Below are 13,751 nucleotides of genomic sequence, written 5' to 3'. Positions count from 1 at the left end.
AACAAATCACAGAAATCTTTGTAAATTCAGTCAGCTGAGCTACCTGGACAGGGTTTTTCCTGTGATTAAGCAGCAGAGCTGGCTTTCATTCTCCATTGTCTTAGAGAGTCTCGGAGAGTAAGGATTACATGTAGGCATAAGGGCGAGAATTAAAGATGATCAGTTGATTGGTGATTGATCGAGTTTTCAACAAATATTCATTGAGACTCTGGTATGTTTCAAGCACCGTTAAAATACAGTAGTCGAGAGGACAGATGTGCTTTTTGCTTTTAGGAATCTTTCACTGTAGAGGGAGAGATGGACATAAACAATGAATTAACTATCAACTATTTAATTACAATTGGGCAGAGAACTATAATGGAGAAATCATGCATTGTAAGAACAACTAATAGAAGCCTGACCTCATCTCAAGTCTCAGAAGGAAATGATTTTTGTGTTCAATATAATTTTAGGCAGTACATGTATGTTGGTGAAGGAGAAGGAGAGGCAGTGTGGGGAGGATTTTACAAGGAGCAAGGGGAAAGCTGGCGTGAAGGCCTTGGAAAAGAAAAGGAGCTCAGAATATACAAGGGACCGGTAGGAGCTCAATGTGACTGGAAAATAAAGGAAAGAATGGGAAGTAAGAGGAGAACATGATGAAGACAGGTCCAGACCATACAGGGCTTGATGAGTCCTGTTAATGATTAAGGAATTTCCTTAAAGTTATATGAGGCCACTGATATGTTTTAGATAGTAATTGACATGATAAGATTCCTATTTCCTTAGTTAAGGTTATTAAGATTGAAGTGAAGGAATAGATTAGAGAAGGGAAAATATAGACAGAGGATCCAAGTTGAGAGGCTGCTATGCTTGTCCAGAAAGAGAGGCTGGCAGCTTGGTTTAGGGGCGATGTAAGAGAAAAAGATATGTAGGAGGTAAAATTCAACAGGCCTTGATAAGTGATTGGATGTCTAGAGGGGACTAAGGGAAGAATGGAGGAGGCACTCAGGTTTTTGTCCTGAATACCTGACTGGATGGTGCTCATTTCACTGACACAAGAACATTGGAGAAAGACCCATGGGGGAGAGGGAGGACTGGAGAGCTGGGTTTGGGGAATGTTGGTCTAGTTTGAAGTGCTCAGAGAATATCCAGATTGAGATGTCAAGTAAACAGTTGGCGATTGGAGTCTGAAGCTCAGAAGAACTTCTCTGATGAAAACAGAAATAGGAGCATTGTGTACAGTAAGAGAAGATGAGGCGTGATGATCAGATCACCTAGGAGAGTATAAAATAGAGTAAAAAGCTCTATTAATTGCTTAATTATACTTCACAAGTGCTTACTGAATTCTCTTTGCCAAGCCCTTTGCTAAACATTGGAGATAAGAAAAGGAAAGACTTATGGGAAATAACATAGAGCATCTCTTTGCCTTAAGCCTAAATTACTCTTTACATCACCCACATCAGGATACTCTCAGTACATCCAGAGAAAACTCTTGGGTAAATCTATGCCTTAGTTCTGTGTTTCCTAGTCTCTGCTCCCACCTCCTGAAACCTCTGCAACCCTAAGCTCACTTCATTCTTGTTTGTTCTTAGTAGGTGTAGAGATGAGTTGGTAAGCGTATGCCTTATATTAAATCCTTGTGTTCTTGAAAAACCTTCCCTTGGTTTTGAGAGACATTATCTCCTTTGGCCTTGTCTTCTTAGAACAACCGATAGAGGACTGCTTCTTGTTACTAAGAAAGGTTTTTTTACTGTTTTGTGAAAATGAGTCCCCCCTTGGGCTATAAGATATTATTTCCATATTTTGTAGGTTATAAATTGCTGATGACTTTCAGCTTATGATGATATTGACTCCATTTGTGAAAATTAGGCCACACCCTTCTAGTCTGTTCCTAAAATAAGATTCACTGGCAAAGTGAAATTTATAGCCTCTTTTATAGCTTTGATTCTTCAGAGACCCGTGGCTTAAAATAGCCTACATTTTAACACTGTATTTTTCAAATTATTGTCTTTGGACCACCTGCATTGGAATCACTAGGGTGTGCTTATTAAAAATGAAGATCATTGAATTGTCTTTTCTAATTTTTTTTAAAACTGCCAGGATAAACCCCAATAATTTGCATTTTTTTAAAGATTTTTATTTATTTATTTGACAGACAGAGATCACAAGTAGGCAGAGAGGAAGGCAGAGACAGAGAGAAGGGAAAGCAGGTTCCTTGCTGAGTAGAGAGCCCGATGTGGGGCTCAATCCCAAGACCCTGGGATCATGACCTGAGCTGAAGGCAGAAGCTTTAACCCACTGAGCCACCCAGGCGCCCACAATAATTTGCATTTTTAATAAGGACTTCAGGTAATTTTTATTTATACTAGAGTTTAGAATTGTTGTTTTGAGGGATGTCAAATTTTGTACATCTCACTATGAGAATCCTGAGTAAAATGAGAAGTTAAGCGTTTTGTGAGAAGGGTGAGTTTTCTTACCAATTTGGAAGATTAAGAATCAAGTCACAAGGGTTACAGTACTTAACAGGGATCCTTCAGCTGTCCAGTGATAAACAGATCGCATTTTCCCTATTTCTTTTGGAATATATCAAAGCTCAGGAGAGAAAAGTGCAGAGCTGGGGAGCAAAAGCAGAAGAGAGTGAGCATCAGAGTAGGGCACATGGAAGGAAGAGTGAATGCAGAACACGGAGAAATGGATGCTAAAACATGGGTCATGTGTCATCTTTTCATTCAGTTTTAGTGGATGTTTTGCTTTTACCAGCACGCTTGTTGGGTTCTCGGTATGCATGATTGGACGTCCATTTAGGTATGTTGGTAGAGGTGCACCTTCCTTCCTATCTCCAGAATTGGCAAAAGTCTCTCTTTACTCCCACCCCCTCCCCAGGAAGAACGCCGTGTGATTTATGTGGGTAAAATCAGACCTGACACGACACGGACGGAACTGAGGGACCGTTTTGAAGTTTTTGGTGAAATTGAGGAGTGCACAGTAAATCTGAGGGATGATGGGTAAGAATCTTCAAGATTATTTCTTGTTTAGAAACTGACATATGTAAAAAATTATAGCCATAAGATTGCTAGGATGGGAATGCTTTGACAGATGACATGTTGAGTTCAGAACCTTATTTATTTTCTTTTATCCCTATTTATTAATCTTTCTAGTTGAGATTTCCTGTCCCAGAAATAAGTATTTAGCTGCTTGACAGGACAATCACACTGATAAATGGATGCAGTGGTTCAGACATTGGCACCGGCGAAGTCTTCCAAAGTAGGAAGGGTTACAGGCATATATGTTAATGCTTTCTCACAAGCTTTGAACCTCTCCTCTTTGTCCATTGCAGAGACAGCTATGGTTTCATTACCTACCGTTATACCTGTGATGCTTTTGCTGCTCTTGAAAATGGATACACTTTGCGCAGGTCGAATGAAACTGACTTCGAGCTGTACTTTTGTGGACGCAAGCAATTTTTCAAGTCTAACTATGCAGACCTAGGTATGGATTTTATTGTATGTGGAATGAGGAATCCATAATGGAGGGCTCAAAATGGAAGCAGATGTAAACCGTGGGCATATAGGGTTGGCCGATCACTTTATTTTGCTGGAGGGAATGTTTGAATACAGATTTTATCTTATTTTTAATTTTTTAAAAGTATAAGACAGTTTCAGAAGCAAAGGGCTTAGGTTTTGGCAGCAAAAAACAGAAGTAAATTCTTTGTACTGTCTTCCCAAATGCTGAAAGTCTGCACTGTGTGTGTGTGTGTGTGTGTCTTTGCATAGGTTTGCAATGTGCTGTTGCTTTCTGTGCCTGCCCTGAATCCTTCTGTATAAACCTTAGCATTAGCATAATTGTCTTATGGAACAGAATATGCAAAAGGATATTCTGGTTCTTTTTTCCTTATTATCCTACAAACTCTTAAAAATGTTAAGACGTTTCCTACAAATTATACCTTGAGAGAAGAAAATATAATTTTATACGCTAAATCACATTATACTTTCTTAAAAAAAAAAAGGAGAAAAAAACCCCACTATTTTTTTCCAGTGTTTTCATATGCTAGGCACCGTGCCAGAGGCTCTGCAAACATTCTTTTAAATTTAATTACCAGAACGATCCTGGGAAGTGGTTGTTATTATTATTATCTTCCTTTTATAGATAAGGAAACCAAAGCATTTGTAAGTATTCCTTTTTCCTGTTCTAAAACTTATACAGATTCAAGGGGTAAAATTCTGAAAATATAAAAAGTATGAGGAAAAATAGTAATATCACCCATCAGCCCATCACCTAGAGATCTGCTGTGTGATTTACAGTCCAGTGTTTTGTCTCAAGATGTCTAATTTCTTCTGGTTGAGGTCACATAATTTAGATCTGTCAATTCTTAAATTTAGCTCTTCTCAATTCATATTATGTAAGTCCATTTTCTACCATATTTGTGGGATTGAAAATAGTTTATTAACTTTTTTAATGGTTGCACAGTATTATGTTAGGTGAATACCATTACATTTAATCATTCCATTATAGCTAAACATTTATTCAATTTTCAATTTTTTGGCATTATAAATAATGCCAAAATGGACATCTTAATTTTCTTCCCAATTTTAATTTGGTCCCTTTGCATTGCATTCCATTCCCTATTTAATGCACATATTCTAAGCCTTTAAATTCTTTGATGAAGAAATGAAGGAAGAGAAATGGCAAATGTCTTGTGCACCTGATGTAATTAATTTAAATCAATTTATAATAATCACATAAAATTAACATATAAATCTATTCCTCAGCATTACTATATATCTGTCTGCACTTGCTTTGGCTTGTATAAGGAAAGAAATGAATACCAAATACAGGGATTTTTTTTCTCCCCTCCACCAAAGTGATATCTTCCTAAAGTAATTGATATAGGTGGTGTGCATTGTTCAGGGGGAATATGCTATAATTCACTTCACAAGCTAAATAGATAGTATGAAGCAGGGGGGAGGCAGCTGACTGTCAGAGAGATAGAGGCCTAGGGATGAAAATATAAAAGGTGGCAAGTCATTTGTTCAAATGTTAGCTGATAAAAACAGTCAAGACGGATTGAAGTCTTAAGTTGATTTGACTTATTTTCTTCAGTGATGAAGGCCAGGGTGTTTCCAGTCTTTCAAAATATCTAGAGTTTAAAATAAGCTACCTAGAGGGGCCTTCAAATCACGATTCATCACTGGGAGAAGGAGGATTGGATGGTATTTCCAAATTGAACCGGAGCCTCCCTGAAATATTTCTGAGAAGAATGCTTCCCCTCTTGTTATCTTTCTGCCTCGCCAGCAGCAATAGAAACTTCGCCGTTGCTAAGCCGGTTCTGTATTTTCTGAAAAGTATGTTTGATGTGTATTGTACTAGCATGGGTTTTTCCAATTCCCTCAAGCCCTACAATTTCACGAAGGGTAGTCGATCTGAGCATAGGCAAGGTGTAGTGGAAAGAGCCCTGGCTTTGGAATCTTACAGACCTGGTTTTGAAACCTGACTTAGCTTCTGACCTTCAGCAAACAATTAAGCTCTCTCTGACTCTGGTTCTTCATTTGTAAACTACCTCATAATGTTGTCACAAAGATTCAATAAATGTTTGTGATGTGGTTGGCACAGTATCTAGCATAAAGTAGGGGCTCGATAAATAGTAACTATGATTATAATTTTCAAAAATGATGGCAAAGATAAATTAGAAATGTCAAGTTATTTTGAAATGAAAGGATCAACATCAGGGGCCAGATCTGGAACTGAACAACGTACATTCATGTGTGTCCTGTGTTTGTTCCCTGAAGAGTTTAAGTTAAATGCTTCAGGGGTTGACCAGTGAATTCGGTGAACATGAGATTTTACTGGACATTCAGAGGGATTGGGAGCTCACATGTATGTGTATTGAGAGTTAGTAAAAATGATGTGATATTGATTAATTTTACCAAGAGTAAAGTGAACTATCATTTTAGCTAGATTGATTTAATTGATCTTTTTTATGTTTTGCTCCCCAAATTAAGTGAGCTTACACATCCTTCTACCATCGGGGCCACCCAGTGACTACCACAATGCTATTAGTTCAAAATGTGATGATTCCAAGTTAATATTATGGTCAGTTTTATAAGTGAGACTCAGGGTTAAAGGGACAATCAAGGTTACCTAGGTAAAGCCAGGATGTGAGCCTGGTTTTTATGAATCTGTAATCTGTGAATCTTTCTGTTTACTGTCCTATAAACAGATGGAGCTTTCTCAAAGACCTCAATGGAAAATCTTAAAGATGAAAGATAGAAATTAAAATAGGACTATAGGACCAGAAGAGAAAGATAGGATCAGTATTAAGAATATGATCATGTATTCATCAGGAATTAGTTATGGTGCAGAACTTATATTAAACATATAAGAAAAGTGAAATAAGTAACATTCATCACAAAGTCTTTATTTACTCAAAATACGTATTACATTATCAGTATCTCAAATATATATATAACTTTATATATACCCTTGGCATTCATTGGTAAATCATCCAAAGTTCCCAACACAAAGGTTTTTCAACCAGTTTTTAAAATGTTGGTGTTCAAGATTACTACATTCATTCAACAAATTCTAATCTTAGTACCTGATTTGTGCCAAGAGTTCTATAGGTGGTAAGAATACAGTTGTATCGTGATGTGTTTTTATTTATATGGCATCATTATTTATAATAATTTATTTTAAAAAATAATTAGAGTGGCTTTTGGCTTTTTCCTGTCAAAATTCTATTATATCTTACTTACATTGCAATATCCTTTGGTGGCATAGATGTTGTTGTCTCAGGAACTGAATGTAAGCATGTATTCATACAACAGAAAAGATTTGCGTATATCTACTATGTGACATAATCCCCCTGTGCAAGTGATTATAGATATGTAAATACCAGCTATCATATTCCATACTAAAGAAATTCTTGAGATCCACTGTTTCCATTTTATTTATTTATTTATTTATTTTGCTAATGAAAATATGGAAACACTGAAATTCTGGGTTTGATATAGAGTAACCCAAAGTTAAGACATTTTGAATATTCTCAAAATGGCCTTCAAGGAAGGATCTGTATGTGTGTTCTTTTTTTCTTTTTTTTTTAAATGTTTTATTGATTTATTTGAGAGAGAGAGAGAGCATGAGTGCAGGGAGGGACAGAGGAAGAAGCAGACTCCCGCTGAGTGGGGAGCCAGATGCTGGGCTCAATCTGGGATCCAGGACTCCGGGATCATGACCTGAGCTGAAAGAAGATGCTTAACCGACTGAGCCATCCAGGCACCCCTGTATGTGTGTTCTTGATGATTCTGTGCTGACCTTCATGCCACACAGACTCTGGCCATCAGGAGGCTCTTGTAACTTTATTTACAATGCAAGTGGAATTCTGGTTTCAGGTTAATCTCAAGCAATGAGCAGGACTTAGCATGTGCGTGTGTCTACAAAAAAAGACTTCGATTGGAATGATAGCTACTCATGAGGCTTTAGTGATACAAGCCAACTGCTCATTTAGGCTATCTGTGAAGGGAAGGTTGGAAGCTACTGTAATTTAAGAATTGATTATGTGAGATATTAATGAGGAAAGATTGGCCATTTTTGTCCTTTTATGTCTGAGCCCCACTGTACCTGCTGTTCTTACCTGGAAAAACTTGGTCGGCAAAAAGTCAGTAAATACAAGGCATTGTAAGAATGAAAGAAAAAAAAAAAGTGAAGGAATTTCCTTGTCTTTAAATCTAAGATGGCTAAAGTAGTTTGAAGCTAGGGTGAAAAACCAGCCTGGTGCTGGAGAGCTTGGGAGAAAGTCACCTTTTCAGCCAAACAGCTTGTGAGGTCAATGAGTGTACTGCCATATTATCTAATCCTATACTTTTCTGTCACTCCGGACATTTCTGTTTTGTAACATTCTGGATAAACCACAGAAATGTTCATGTGTTAGTAGGATTGGTAATACTTCCCAGAAAGGACTGGTTTTCCCTTCAAGTAAATGCTCTCAAGAGAATGAATTTATTTGCAAGAGGCTTTTTTTTTTATTATATTTCTAAGATGTCTTTCTTCCTTTGCAAGACCAGCAGAGATATCTGATTTTTTTTATAAATGTCACAGGAGAAATTTCAGAAATATTTAGAATCAGAATTTCATTTTATATCCGTCATTGCTGAAACATGAATATTTTGTTAAGGGGCTATGTGAAGTATGTGGAACTTCTCATAGAAGCTGACTTGGACTAGTTCAAGGAAGACCATGGTTTTATTTATACCTGTATATGTTTCCTCTAGTACTAGTGAGGTTGACTTTGCCTTACCTGGTCATGAAGTGTTTCCCTAGACCTTCTAATTTGGGGTGAATTTTATTGCTGGGGTTATCCCAAGATACTAGAAAAGTGGATCATATATTCTTCATGACTGAAAGGGGAGCAGCCAGGTGGCGAGTAGGTGAAGTTCTGATGAGTCTCTCCCTCCCACTCACATGGCTTTTATGCTCAGTGAAACCAATCCCATTGAATAGGAAAATTAGTTCCAACTTCCATTCTTACCACTTCACTTGAGCTGTTGAGGAACCTTGGGTAAATCATTTAATATTCCAGGAAGGAGGCAGGACATGGTTATTTTTAAAGTATATTGATTGAATACATTTCTATTGATTAGAAGTATTAAAGTTTGTTCTGATTACCTCCCAGGATTGTTTATGGCTAAAATGAGTCAAAAAGTAGTGTTCTGAATGCTTACCACTCAGAAGCATTCTGAGTGGTAGGTTTACAGTGGTAAACACTCCCTACCCTCTGTAAACATATTGCCTAATCTTATACTCTCTCTTCTTTTCTCTCTGTAAACATATGTATTCTAAATATTTATTTTTACTCATTATATATAAATTTATAAAAATAAATAATATATTTATATATAAATAATATAACAATAAAATATTGGATATATATATACTCTGCAAATACATATTTACATACACACACACACACACACACACACATATAAAATAAATTTACCCATAAAATCTATCAATCTATGTATCCATCAATAAAAGTTGGGTATATTTTTGGAAATATATCAATTGGATAAGTTGTTATTGAGTCAAGTAATCTTCAGTTAGACGATTGCACTAACAATGAGAGTGTGTCTAACCTTGCTTTGGTTTCTTGCAGATTCAAACTCAGATGACTTTGACCCTGCTTCCACCAAGAGCAAGTATGACTCTCTGGATTTCGATAGTTTACTGAAAGAAGCTCAGAGAAGCTTGCGCAGGTAACATGTTCCCTGGCTGAAGATGACAGAGGGACGGTGAATACCTCACGGGACAGCGCGTCCTTCCCTAACTGACTATTGCAAGTCATACTTAGGAATTTCTCCTACTTTACACTCTCTGTATAAAAAACAAAACAAAACAACAACAATACAACAAGAACAACAACAATGGTTTACATGAACACAGCTGCTGAAGAGGCAAGAGACAGAATGGATATCCAGTAAGCACATGTTTATTCATGGGTGTCAGCTTTGCTTTCCCTGGAGTCTCTTGGTGATGGAGTGTGTGTGTGTGTGCGTGTGTATGTGTGCGTGTCTGCGTGTCTGTGCGTGTGTGTGTGCGTGCATGAACACGCTTGATTTGGGGGAAGTATGTGTGCACAGGAGGGGACTGGGGGCACCTGACCAGAGTGTGCCAGGGCAAACCACTTCAAATGGCAGCAGTTCCATGAAGACACACTTAAAACCTAGAACTTCAAAATGTTCATATTCTATTGAAAAAGAAAAAAAAAAAGCAAAGCATAAATTCAAAAGGAAAGAAAACTAACCAACCAACCACAAACCACCCTAAAATGACAGCCACTGATGTCTGGGCATCGACCTCCGTACTCTGTTTTTTAAGAAAGTGCAAAATCGACTTGAAGCAAGCTTTCTCTCATAACATAATGGTGATATGACAATCCCGAAGAAACCACAGGTTCTGTAGAACTAATATCCTTTCTCTCTCTCTCTCTCTCTCACCCTCCCTCTTTGTCTGTCTCCCGCGCTCTCTCCTGCTCTCTCCTCCTCTCCCTCACTCTCTCTTCCTTTCTCTCTCTGTCTCTGTCTCTCTGTCTCTGTCTCTCTCTTTTTCTTCTTTTTTTCCTCTTGCCATGGAGTCTGGGTGGGAGAGGATACTGCGGGCACTGGAATGCTAAACTTTCCTAACATTTTGAAGTTTATGTAGTTCATCCTCTCTCCTGACACCCATGTAAATGTCCAAAATGTTGATCTTCCACTGCAAATTACAAAAGCCTTGTCAATGGTCAAGCGTGCAGCTTATTCAGTGGTTTTTTTTCTGAGGAGCAGGCACGGTGTTACATTACTCATGAGAGTTGGGTAGAACTCTCTGGTATGTGTTCAGATAGTGAAATTGCTACATTCTCTGATGTAGTGAAGTAATTACAGATGTTAAATGGAGTATTTTTCTTTTGTGTACATACTATACAACAATGTTCTTTTTTGTTACAGCTATGCACTGTAAATGCAGCCTTCTTTTCAAAACTGCTAAATTTTTCTTAATCAAGAATATTCAAATGTAATTATGAGGTGATACAATTATTGTACACTAACATATTTAGAAGCTGAACTTACTGCTTATATATATTTGATTGTAAAAACAAAAAAGACAGTGTGTGTGTCCGTCAAGTGCAACAACAAAATGATGCTTTATGCACATCCATCCCTAGGTGAGCTTCAATCTAAGCATCTTGTCAAGAACTATCCTAGCCCCCTAAAGGTATTAACCACTTATGCGATATTTTTCCACATTTTCTTGTTGCTTGTTTTTCTTTGAAGTTTTATACACTGGATTTGTTAGGGGAATGAAATTTTCTCATCTAAAATTTTTCTAGGAGATATCATGATTTTATGTAAAGTCTCTCAATGGGTAACCATTAAGAAATGTTTTTATTTTCTCTATCAACAGTAGTTTTGAAACTAGAGGTCAGAAATCTTTTTAAAATGCTGTTTCGTTTTAATTTTTGTGATTTTAATTTGATACAAAATGCTGAGGTAATAATTACAGTATGATTTTTACAATAATTAATGTGTGTCTGAAGACTATTCTTGAAGCCAGTATCTCTTTCCCTTGGCAGAGTATGATGATGGTATTTATCTGTATTTTTTACAGTTATGCATCCTGTATAAATACTGATAATTCATTCCTTTGTTTACTAAAGAGACATATTTATCATTTGCAGATAGCCTATTTATTATAAATTATGAGATGATGAAAATAATAAAGCCAGTGGAAATTTTCTACCTAGGATGCATGGCAATTGTCAGGTTGGAGTTGAAATGTTTCATTTGGGAAATTCAGCTTTTGCAGAAGCGGTGTTTCTACTTGCACTAGCTTGGCCTCTGACGTGACCATGATGTTGTTCTTGATGACATTGCTTCTGCTAAATTCAATAAAAACTTCAGAAAAACCTCCATTTTGAGCATCAGGATTTCATCTGAGTGCAGAGCCCTGGAATGGAAGTCAGTAAAGTTTGGAGTGTGTATTCAAGTTTCTAAATTGAGATTCGATTACAGTTTGGCCGACATGACTTTTCTGGAAGATGTGAGATACCTACTACTTAATCCTTCTTTTCCTTTCTCTCGCCCAACACAATCTTATAAAACGGATTTCACCCCCAGGCCAATGCAGCTAATTTTGATAGCTGCATTCATTTATCACCAGCATATTGTGTTCTGAGTGAATCCACTGTCTGTCCTGTCGGATGCTTGCTTGATTTTTTGGCTTCTTATTTCTAAGTAGATAGAAAGCAATAAAAAAAAAAATATGAAATAAAAGAACTTGTTCTGCGTTACGGCAGTAACATATCTTTAATCCGCCTAATTCTTGTTGTTCTGTAGGTTAAATGCAGATATTTTAACTCTGTGTGAACGCCAAACTAAAGTTTACAGTCTTTCTTTCAGAATTTTGAGTATCTTCTGTTGTAGAATAATAATAATAATAATAAAAAGACTATTAAGAGCAATAAATTATTTTTAAGAAATCAATATTTAGTAAATCATATTATGTGTTCAAGGACCAGATGCGTTCTCTACTTTGCCTTTAAATTTTTGTGATCCAATTTTAAAAACATTCTCCTTTTTGCCCTGGATTGTTGACATGAGTAAAATACTTCGTTTCTTTTCTTACTTATCAAAAGACAACACTACAGATTTCACATTGAGGATTAATTTATCCCCACTCTGGCCTGACAAATATCATTACCATGAAGATAGTTTTCCTCCGTGGACTTCAAATTACATCTAAAATGAGTGCAAAGAGAGAATCACTAACCCATCTGAATAGAGCTTTTTGTATCTTATGCAGACCCTGTGGGTAGCCCATCAAAATGTAAACTGTGTTCCGTTTATTTTTATTTTTAATTTTTTTTTTTTTGGAGAGAATATTTCAAATGAACACATTCACCCCATCATCACTGGAGGCAAATTTCAGCATAGAACTGTAGGATTTTTAGATGACCGCAGGCCAATGCCTTCACGCAGTGGTAAGTACCACATCTACAATTTTGGTGACCGAACTGGTGCTTTAGAAATGTGGGTCTGGTTTTTTTTTTTTTTTTTTTTTTTTTTAAAGAGATGTAGTGGAATAATTCTTCCAGTGCAACAAAATCAATTTTTGCTAAACGACTGTGAGAACAACGCGGTTGGGCTGTCAACATTCAAAGCAGCAGAAAGGGAACTTTGCACTATTGGGGTATGATGGTTGGGTCAGTTGAAAAAAGGAAACCTTTTCATGCCTTTAGATGTGAGCTTACAGTAGGTAATGATTATGTGTCCTTTTTTGATGGCTGTAACGAGAACTTCAATCACTGTAGTCTAAGACCTGATCTATAGATGACCTAGAATAGCCATGTAATATAATGTGATGATTCTAAATTTGTACCTATGTGACAGACATTTTCAATAATGTGAACTGCTGATTTGATGGAGCTACTTTAAGATTTGTAGGTGAAAGTGTAACACTGTTGGTTGAACTATGCTGAAGAGGGAAAGTGAGCGATTAGTTCAGCCCTTGCTGGGCTTTTTTTTCCACCTGCCAATTCTACATGTATTGTTGTGGTTTTATTCATTGTATGAAAATTCCTGTGATTTTTTTTTAAATGTGCAGTACACATCAGCCTCACTGAGCTAATAAAGGGAAACGAATGTTTCAAATCTACTTCTGCTTTTCTTATTTATTGTAACAAAAGTACTGGCCTGTTTCTCAGATCAGTACACATGACTTGCTTATTATCATTCTGTTTCTTCTCTGGATCTTCCTCCCTTTCTCTCTGCTTCTCCACATTCATGGATGGATTTCGGCTATAAGGTAACACAGACCTTCTGTATTTAACCTTTTCTCCTTTCAAGTGACAAAGGTGGAAGTGGTTTCTATAATGAAAGATGACATGGGACTTTAGGAAATGAATTAACGCTGCTTCTGTTCAGAAAGTGTATATTTTTAAGTACAAACCATTGCCCCTAGTGAGAATCTTGCTTGAGTATTCAGCTTAGGAAGCGATCTGTAGATGGACTGTACATGTTGCAAAGATTTGTAGCAGGATGCGGCTCCCATCGTGTCTAAATCATATGGGATGAGCTGATAGCTACGGACACAGCTTGCTGTCAGGATGTCTGTCTACTGTGCCCCACAGGTGACTGGTGGTCCGATGACAGAGAAGAAAGTGAATGCACTTGTGTGGGCTCTGCCCTTCCGCGACTTTAGATAGTCGTCCCACTCCCAGGCACCTGCATTGCAAGACCCAC

At 37.1% G+C, this 13,751-nt stretch overlaps 1 protein-coding gene across 4 annotated transcripts in view; it reads left to right on the top strand.

Annotated features, from left to right (window-relative positions):
* PPARGC1A (PPARG coactivator 1 alpha) overlaps positions 1 to 13,164 on the top strand; it is a 644,905-nt gene extending 631,741 nt beyond the window's left edge. For all 4 annotated transcript variants that reach the window (XM_004762686.3, XM_004762682.3, XM_004762684.2 and 1 more), the window contains 3 exons: positions 2,863 to 2,984; positions 3,317 to 3,468; positions 9,128 to 13,164. In XM_004762686.3, the coding sequence (XP_004762743.1) occupies positions 2,863 to 2,984; positions 3,317 to 3,468; positions 9,128 to 9,231 (378 nt within the window). In that variant the 3' untranslated portion in view covers positions 9,232 to 13,164. The remainder of the gene's footprint in view (positions 1 to 2,862; positions 2,985 to 3,316; positions 3,469 to 9,127) is intronic.
* The last annotated feature ends 587 nt before the right edge of the window (positions 13,165 to 13,751 follow it).

Source organism: Mustela putorius, unplaced genomic scaffold (assembly GCF_011764305.1).
Source record: "Mustela putorius furo isolate JIRA1106 unplaced genomic scaffold, ASM1176430v1.1 tig00000083_pilon_pilon_pilon, whole genome shotgun sequence".
Lineage (NCBI taxonomy): Eukaryota > Metazoa > Chordata > Mammalia > Carnivora > Mustelidae > Mustela > Mustela putorius.
This window is presented reverse-complemented; position numbering and strand designations above follow the sequence as displayed.